Source organism: Leuciscus leuciscus (genome assembly GCF_965113295.1).
Source record: "Leuciscus leuciscus genome assembly, chromosome: 3".
NCBI classification, from domain to species: domain Eukaryota; kingdom Metazoa; phylum Chordata; class Actinopteri; order Cypriniformes; family Leuciscidae; genus Leuciscus; species Leuciscus leuciscus.
The window spans coordinates 14,293,923-14,303,774 of NC_138727.1; the positions used below are offsets into that span (position 1 = coordinate 14,293,923).

At 35.7% G+C, this 9,852-nt stretch overlaps 1 protein-coding gene across 1 annotated transcript in view; it reads left to right on the plus strand.

The window, feature by feature from the left end:
- mtus1b (microtubule associated tumor suppressor 1b) overlaps positions 1-8,408 on the plus strand; it is a 46,828-nt gene extending 38,420 nt beyond the window's left edge. Inside the window, exons 8-15 of the mRNA XM_082165748.1 lie at positions 2,476-2,542; positions 4,805-5,019; positions 5,337-5,442; positions 5,568-5,641; positions 5,817-5,912; positions 6,350-6,466; positions 7,223-7,320; positions 7,454-8,408. Coding sequence (XP_082021874.1) covers positions 2,476-2,542; positions 4,805-5,019; positions 5,337-5,442; positions 5,568-5,641; positions 5,817-5,912; positions 6,350-6,466; positions 7,223-7,320; positions 7,454-7,661 — 981 coding nt within the window. The 3' untranslated portion in view covers positions 7,662-8,408. The remainder of the gene's footprint in view (positions 1-2,475; positions 2,543-4,804; positions 5,020-5,336; positions 5,443-5,567; positions 5,642-5,816; positions 5,913-6,349; positions 6,467-7,222; positions 7,321-7,453) is intronic.
- Positions 8,409-9,852: the final 1,444 nt, after the last annotated feature.

Here is a 9,852-nt window from a genome sequence, read left to right on the forward strand (position 1 = left end):
ATCTCATTTATAAAACAGCCATGTTATGTAACTCTGATATCACCTTTTGGACTTACTTCTTTCCATGTACCCTGGAAAAATGTGATTCATCTATTACTTATATCAGTAAGGACCAATCAAATTGCTTGCCCATAAAACCAAAAAAAGATTTTCTTCATAACCGCAGAACTGAGTGTTCCACCTACTCACTCCTTCAACATTCATCTTTCCATTTTCTCTTATCTGAGTTTGCGCTCCCTCTCTCTTAGGAGGAATACGGGGGCAGGTTAGTGAAAGGGAGGGAACGGTTTCTAATGCAGCGTGCCTGGAGACTGATGCTGACAGACCAGTTTTAAGAGTAGAGAAGGAGGAAAGTAGTTGAAGATCGTTGGGTTTTAGGGGAGAGGAGAGGGCAGGAGGAGAAGATGGGCTCCTCCGGGAGCAAACCTGGCCTAAAGAAACACCCTGGCTCCAAGAAGAATCAAAAGGTGCAGTCTAGTTCCCATCCGTTTTGAGTGGTTATTTTGCAACTTTTGATATTGGCAGATTTACTAGTTACTACTCTGTTTCTCAGTAACTTCTTTCTCAGCGTGTTGGATTTTTTGATTCTTTAACTTCCTGTTGAACGGCAGAACCATTGTTAGACTTGTTGGGTGATTGATATTTTGTAATGGCAGGAAATTCTGAGTTGTGTATCATGTGTTGTACATCTGTGATTAGGTTTGGAATAATAGATTTTGTTTGTGGTTCAAATTCCAGTTTGTTATCAGAAATTATATTCAGCATGCAATACTGTGTAGTGCACAATCATGTGTTTGCGTGTCACAGAAAGTGTTCTTTGTGTGTTTTGTCCATGCTGAGTGTGTGTGTGTTTGAGGTGTAAACCCCTGTCTTTGTATCTTAGGCCGTGAACCCAAGTGTGTGTGAGTATAGTAAAAGTAACCATAACATGGAGTTTGACTGGAGATTTGTGTGTCAGCATGTTCTGTTAAGTTTGTCTATCACGTGTTTAGCTGTCTTTGACAGTCTTTATCACAGAACATAGTAATCTTTCCCAGGCTGTGTGATCTTTGGCTATGTAGAAGTTACTGTGACATTAGCCGGCACTTGATCATCACAGACACACACATACAGTACAGTACGTCTTTACTGAAACATTTAATTCGGCCTCACACTGACCCTTGATCACGCCTGCTGATAAGAAACTGATTGAGATAGTTCTTATCCAACAACAACAGCCCATTTTGCCAATACAGACAGTGTCAAGCTGAGAGCCACGTGTAATACATGATATCATTGAAAAGGTTTGGGGATTGCAGTATGTTTAAACATAGTTAGTATCTAAGGGTGAGTGTTTATTCAGTGTGTAAAATGAATAATAAAATGTGTTTGCTCTTTAAAACATCTGTGTCAAATTGAAGCATATCTTGAACTTTGTAGAAGTTTTGGGGAAATTTCAATGAGTGACCTGCAGCTTTCAGTAGGGCAGTTGGTCTCAAATTTTGGACCACTGGTGGTCCGTGAAGGACTCTTATTTAATGTTGCTTCTAAATAAATAAACTAATTATAATGGACAAAAAAGTACCAACAGTAAACGGCCAATTAATCAATGAATTAACTGATTAAGTTTTAAGCATTTATTTGTGATTAAACTGTGTTTGATGTCTTGTTCAACAAAAAAATGGCTCATTTAAGTTCATTGGCTATGAGTAAAGCAGTAGTTAATTTCAATTAAAAAATAATTGAGGGTATTTGGTGGGACAAAAGTGTTTTTTTAATGTTATGTTTATACTATGATAGTATGTATCAGTGATTTGTATTAGCTATTTTTATATTCTGTTTTCATCTAAATTTTAGTTTTAGTAATTTGATGTGCTTTATTTCTTAAAAAAAAAAAAAACTAATTATCTTTAATTCATCTTTATTTTAATCTTAGTAATTTTAGTACTTCAAATTAAACATATTTATTTTTGTTAGTTGCAAATTTTGTAGTTTTTCCAGCTAATATTTATATTATAATTGATGAAAATAAGCTTTCATTGTTTTTTATTTTTATTTTATTTTTATTTTGTAGTTTTTATTATTAAATAAAAAAATAAAACCTCTGTCCCCTAGATTTGGTTTGTTACAGTAGACCAGATCTGCCACATGAAAAAGTTGTAAGAAATATTGCAATGTGACCAGCTATAATAAAAAATTAAAATAAAAATACATTGCTTTTCTTATTATATATTTGTATTTAAAATTTTGAATTCTATAACAATTATGCCATTTTTATGACCTCATATTATTTATTAAACTACATGGAATATTTATTCTTTAAAAAACAATGTTTTAATGAATATAAATTATTTATTCTATTTAGTTTTTTTTTTTTTATTCTATATATTTAAGTCCAAAATCTTTGTTAAACATATTATTGTCAGCTATCTTTTTACAATTTCTTGATTGGTTTGAACGATTGTTTTTCAGTTCTGTTTCTGTCATTTGTTACAGCGTGAGGTGGCAGTCAAACAGAGGGAAGAACTTTCTGTCCAACTCAACAACCTGCAAGAGCAACTGGGTAAGCAACACATGTCCAGTCAAATGCACAGAGGCTTGGTTTCTATGTCCATTCTCAAAGCTCACAGAACGTAAGCTTTCATGTTGGTTAGATAGCTGTCATTTAGCAGGTGCTTTTATTCAAAGTGACTTGAAGAACACTAATTGTAGGGAAAGTCTCTGTGAGAAACCTTGGGATAACTGCCTTGCTCAAGGGCACAATCCTAATAAAATAGGGCTGAGTGAGTGTTTAGTTTCGGGTTCACACCTACCTGAGATTGCAGAATTTAGTCTTTTTTTATTACAGATAATTTACCCGAGCCATATTTAGAGGCCAGAATACCACCGAAACTTAAGATTGGGCTCTTTTTTTTACTTAGCCTTGGCATTGTGGTGGCAAGTGTCACTCAAATTTTCTTTAGAACATGTACAATTCTAGTAATATTTCTTTGTCTGTGTTATCATTAACACCAATTAGCACTTGTATGAGGCTTCACTGCCTTGGAGTGATTTGCCAGTCATATATTGTTGTTCGATGATGTTCCTACATTCCAGAGTGAAGCTGTTTCATGTTTTATCCTGTGTTATGCTCTTGTGATGAGCGTTGTATTGATAAAACTGTACAGCTCAGTGTTTGGGGATTGGGAAACCGATATGATCAACCACACGTCAGACACACTCCACCTGTTTTATTATACCCTGTAGACATTTGGCAGCCTTTCACTATGTTTGGAGTCTGTGTTTTTATTTGTATGTGTTAGCAACAAAATATGACTACTCGATGCGTTTGTACATTGAACTCAAATACACACACATTCTTGGCAAGCCCGGACACACACATTTCTAATGCTGTTGAATGTTAAGGAATGGCTGCTTGTTATGTTTAATTAGTTTGGCCTTACGCACTGTCATGGCCTTTGGCTTCAGGACAAGTGTGAAGGATGTGTGTGGCATATGAGGAATGTTTCACTCACACTGGCTTCTGAATGCAAGTCTGAAGGTGCAGTTGACCAAATGACACTCTGCTCCTAAAGTTCACTGCCCTTTACCTCACAGAATTCAAAGAATATTTATCATGAGGCTTCAAGAACATGTGCTAACACATGCATGCTACATTTAAATGTCCGCTGAAAATTTTAGGGGAATCTTAACTTCACTCCGCAGACCTTGTAAATGTAATTTTGGTTTAAATGTACTGGTGGTTCAATCCTCTAGAATATAATTCTAGAGTAGATTCTAGATTTCACCCTGGATTTTACTCAATATTTAGGGAATTAAGTACACTATCATTCAAAAGTTTTTGAAAGAACGAAGTCTGCTCACCAATGCTGCATTTATTTGATCAGTAAAACAGGAATATTGAGAAATATTATTACAATATCAAATAACAGCTTTCTATTTTGACATATTTCAAATTATTATTCCTATGATGGCAAAGTGGCATTGTTTCAGCACCCATTACTCCAGTCTTCAGTGTCACATGATCCTGCAGAAATCATTCTAAAATTCTGATTTGGTGCTCAAGAAACATTTCTTTTTATGGTTAATGTTCTCAGATGAATCTTCATATATGGTGTGTGTAAATGGTGTGGTTACCAGTGCATTCTACTTTCCATTCGGATTTTATCGATCCTTTAGTGGATTTAACCACTAGTGCATTCAAGATTCTATGTTAGATTCTACTGGCTTTTTAGAGAATTGAACCATCTAAACTTTCTAGACTTTGAGATATAGACTTGATTCATTTAGCGTTTTTTTGTTTTTGTTTTTTTGGGGTCAGTCTAGAATAGAATTTTCACTCCTTACAGAATTTTACCACTAGTACATTCAAGGTTCTATTCTGGATTTCTATTCTGGTGCGTTCTAGATTCTACTGTCTCTGTAGAGAATGGAACCATCAGAACCTTCTAGAATAAATTAAATTTGCAGTACAATCTAGATATTGTTATTTATCTATTTATAAATAGAATACAATTTCTAGAATCTGTTAAAGATTCCAAAGTTAGTGTCAAGACAGAACCTTTAAGACCTAAACCAACACCAAACCTGGATTTAGGCCGAGACCTGTTTAAAGAGTATTTTAGTGAACTGAAAGAGATAAGGGAGAATTTATTCCTGCATTCATTTCAATTAAACATAGTATGATGGAAATAAACTGGAGACCCAGATCCAGACCAAGCCACCGAGCAATAAGACCAAGGCCAAGTTTATATAATCTTGAGAGTGCTGATGACCAAGACTCATCTTCTTCCTAACATGCTCCTCTCCTTCACTCATTCCCCAGGTAACTCTGTCTCGTGCTGTGAGCAGTTGGAGAAAGAAAAGGAGGAAGTGCGTGTGACTTTGGAGGAATTGTTCCAGAAACTACAGGAGCAGCATCAGACAGAACTACAGCAGCTGGAGGAGAGACTGAAGGACTTCTACTCGGCAGAATGGGACAAGACCCACGAGGCCTATCAGAGGGAGGCGGACAAATGCAGGGCGCTCATGCAGCAGCAGGTAAGATCTTACCTGGGCTTTCACAAAGAAATCACGAGTCTTATGTAATCACGTTTAACTATTCAAATCACACAGCTCCAATCACGCAATATTACATGTGTGCGAGTGTTTTTTTGTTTTTTTAAATGTGTGCACTCTTATTTGCATGTTTGTGTTTCTAAATTAATCATGGATGGATGTGAATAAATGGTATCAGTAGCTTTTACGTTAGCTTTTAGGTGATGCTGCATCCGCTCTGCAGGACCAACCGGCACAACATAAGGGAAAAAAAGTACATGTTTTCATTGTAAGATGATGAGTATGGTTTCCACTGACAGGTGGATGATGTGAGGAACAAACAAGAAGCTCTGAGGAATCAACAGGAAGTGGCACACACTGAGCAGATAGCAACACTGAAACATGAACACGAGACTTCACTCGCAGGTAATTTCACTGCACTCACGAAAAGGCCTATTGTTTATCCTTTAATTTAATGTTCTATATTTTGAATTTGATGTAATCTATTCTGTCAAGACGAGATCAATCAAATTTGTTTGTTTCTTTTCCAGAGCTCAGGAAGACACATGAACAGGACAAGCAAGAACTTGATAAAACAGTGAAGGAATCTGAGGCTATGCTCAATGTATGCATCACCATCTTACCATTTAATTTACGAATATGAATAATATGTTACAATAACTTACTATTGAATTTCTAAAAACGTAGTATTGAGTTATTTACTCATTTAAAATTGCAAATAAATGTGTATGTATCATTGTTTTTTATATATATTATTCAATCACTGTTCTCCCCTACAGGAGAAAATTCAGACTTTGACAGCAGAAAACGAGGCTTTGAAAGAAAGACTGAGAGCGGAGGAGGAGCGGAGGAGAGCTCTGGCAGACAAAAGTCAGGTAAAATTTGCACTTTGCAATGATGCATTAGTCACAGTAAAAGCACAGGGTTGGTGAATTTAAATCCTTTTTTCACTGATTTGATGAACAACTACCCGTAATATAAAATTATAGTATTTATCAATATTTTTAAATTGTCAATATCAATAATTTTTTTATGTGCTTTTAAAAAAAGTTAACAATAACAAAACTCTAAGAATTCACCCTAATTAAGTCCATTACAAATTTGTACATTTGTGTGGTTCTTCTGTTCTTATTTCGGCAAGCTTGTTTACAACAACCCCAACCGTAGTTTCGAGGGGGTTAGTGGGACGTCCATGTAAAGCCAGTTACTGTGGCCCATGCTAAGCCTGCGATCCATAGAGATGTTAAGTGTACTTCTTTGTCTTCCCATATGGCGTGAAACACAAACTGAGCACCTGTTTCTCTGTGTGCAGAAGGACGCCCACACACTGTATTTAGAACAGGAGCTGGAGAGTCTCAGAGCTGTGCTGGAAATAAAGACCAACCAGATACACCAGCAAGACAAGAAACTAATGCAGATGGACAAACTGGTGAGGATGTGTACTGTTTTATATATATATACATATATCACTGTATGTATAATTAGCCTTTGCCAGGTCAACTGCCTTCCTGTCATTTAAAGGAAGAGTCTGCTGTGACGTCACTTCCATCACTTAATTACGCACTGTCAGATATTTACTGATTGATCACCTTAAAAAAATAGTTCACCCAAAAATGAAATTTCTTTATTTGCTTTCCTGTAGGTCTTTCTAAACTTGAATGACTTCTTTTTTCTTTCTTTTTTCTGTGGAATGCAAAAGAAGATACTTTGAAGAATGTTTTTAAAGAAAAGTCATATAATAAAAGTCATTTGGATCCAAAATAACATTAGACCCCATCGACTTCTATTGTACACATAAAAACCCACTGATAAATTTAAGAAATCATATTTTGTGTTCTGCAGTATAAAGAAATGCATACAGGTTTGTAACAACCTGAGGGTAAATAAATTACAACAGAATCTTCATTTTTGAGGGAACTATCCCCGTAGGAATAGCCCTCAGTAGACCTGCTGTAACTTGCCACATTGAAACCTTCTAACCCACAGAAATCCAGAAAGACTAAAAGTAAATATCTTGGTAATCAGTATTATAGATCCAATGTATAGAAAAAAAGGGAATGCTATATATTTAATCAAGGGAGAATAAATGCAACTATATTCATTTCATTTCATTTTGGGTTTACAATTGATATAGTGTCTTTTTGATGAATAAATAATATGTTCATGTTTTTATCATTGTTCACAGATTGAGGATAATTTGAAACTGGAAGAGTGTTTAAATAAAGTCCAGCAGGAGAACGAGGACTACAAGGCAAGGATGGACAAACATGCTGCACTTTCAAAGTAAGATTCAAAAATTGAATGCGTTTGATTTGTCATCTTCTCCTACAGCATTTTAGTTTATTATATTAGTGTATTATTTTCTCAAAGCAGAGAATTTCAAATCTTTTTTTTTTTTTTTTCTGTTTGACTGTAGGCAGCTCTCCTCAGAGCAGGCCATGCTTCAACAGACCCTACAGAAAGAGTCGAAGGTCAACAAACGTCTATCTATGGAGAACGAGGAGTTGCTGTGGAAACTACACAACGGAGACCTCTGCAGCCCTCGACGCCTCTCGCCCACCTCTCCATTCCCCTCGCCCCAAAACTCCACCTCCTTCTCCACAACCCCCGTATCACCCAGATAACCTCTGAACTCAGAGGCACCTATGGACCTTTTGGCCAATTTATTCCTATAATAGGACTTGTACACTTTGTAAAGACTTGTAAGGTTTATAAATGTTCCCTTTTCCAGTTAAAGACAATGATGCACAGCTGCACTTCTAGATCAAGGAATTGCCTTGTTCTGTTACATGCTTGTTTGTTCTTTTCTGTCTGTCTGTCTCTCGCATCTCTTTCACATACATACACAAAAATGTCTCTGAGGAGGGAACATACCTCAGGGCTTGTACATAGAGTACCTCTTCCTCGGACTGTTGTTTTCTGTTATACTTGTGCTCTTTTATCCCTTTTTAATTAAAAATGGTTTGTACATGGTAAGTAAAAGATGTAAAGCTGTCCTTTTCATTGTATGCTCACAAGAACACTATATGATATTTGCAAAAGGATTGAAAACAGGATGCAAAGCCCTCTATTTGCTTGGGTTTATTATTTTTAGAGCATATATACAGAAGGTTTTGTTCAGAAAGGGGAAAAAAGACTTTTCAAGAAAGAAGCTTAAATGTCAACCTCACCTTTAACTGGATTGTATCTAGATCCAGATCTCTGTTCCTAATATTGTGGAATGTATTTACTTCTCTCCCAAACTGTGTTCAGTGGCCCTCACATCCAGAACGCTTTAGGTGTGAATGTGTCCCTATCTCAACCGTAGTGCCCTTCCTTGCTTTATTTTTTTATTATTTTTTTAATTAATGCATTAAATTTCTGAATGTTTATCCTTTTTGTATTGTTTATTGTATTGCAAATAGCACATGAAGTTTAATTACTTTCTGATTGTTACATTTTGAATTTGTTTAAATGTGTAATAAATAAATGCATTAGAGTTACACAGAGGAAATATTAGGGAGTTAAAATATGGCTAGCAACAGATTCTGGGCCAAAACTGGCTTGCATTCGGCACAGTCGGCACTTCTGGTTTGATTCTCCCAAACTTCCACTCAGTTTTATCTCACACTTTTTCTGTAAGAGAGCATAACAAACTTGCTGTCATCTTTTACTTTAACTCATGTCATTTTTTTCTTCTGCTAAACACAAAGACAATATTTTGAAGAATGTTGATAACCAGTTTCTGTATTTGTTGTCCATGAAATGGATGTCAATGGTAACCGAACGGTTTATTATTCAACTAGATAGATAGATAGATAGATAGATAGATAGATAGATAGATAGATAGATAGATAGATAGACATATCTATATAGAGATAGATATATAGACATAGATATAGATGTATATAGATATAAATCCCATTCAGTGGTTGGAATGACATGAGAGTGAGCATGAACTATCCCTTTAACCTACTCTGCCACCTTGTGGTTAAAGCTAAAACTTTTCACTGTATGTGGAATGACAAATCATATTGTATAAAAGAGAGTGACCCCTAGTGGATATAAATGCAAAGTTTTATGTTCTCCTGTAAGTGGACTACTGACCAGATACAGTAGGTTTACAAACACTCAACAAATGTCTATACATAGTATATTTGAGTTTGACATGCTTGAATATTTCATTGAGCTATTTCTACATTTTTGTTATGTATATGTCCACATTTATTTCACTATAAAAACTTGAAAGGGAAGCAAACTGCAAATATAAATAATTATTACGAGGCAGATGGTAAGTATCACACTGTAGAGCTTAAGTATTTCTTGTGGGGTGTGTGTGTGTGTGTGTGTGTGTGTGTGTGTGTGTGTGTGTGTGTGTGTGTGTGTGTGTGTGTGTGTGTGTGTGTGTGTGTGTGTGCCTGAGAAGCCAGGAATGATATATTATAAAGGGCATGTGTCTTCATGTTAGAGAGAGAGCACATACGTGTGCATATGTGTACGTGTGCATGTGTCAATATCCGTATGACATTCTTCACAGACTACATTAGCTAACAGTATTTGCTTATTGAAATGTACAGAGAAAATGCTGACATTATTCCTCCACTGCATGATTTTGACAGCCTACTATGGATCAATATAATGCCATATATTCAGTGATTGTGCAAACACAACCCAAAGCTCAGCTATTCGGGTAGAAATATCCAATATCAATAACTGTAAAAATCTGTTAAAAATGGATGTAATTCCATGATAAACTCTCAAGAAGGTTTGTTCAAACTGGGTAGCCAAATCAAAGCTTTAATGCAAGTGAAAACAATCCTAAAACCATTTATAAGT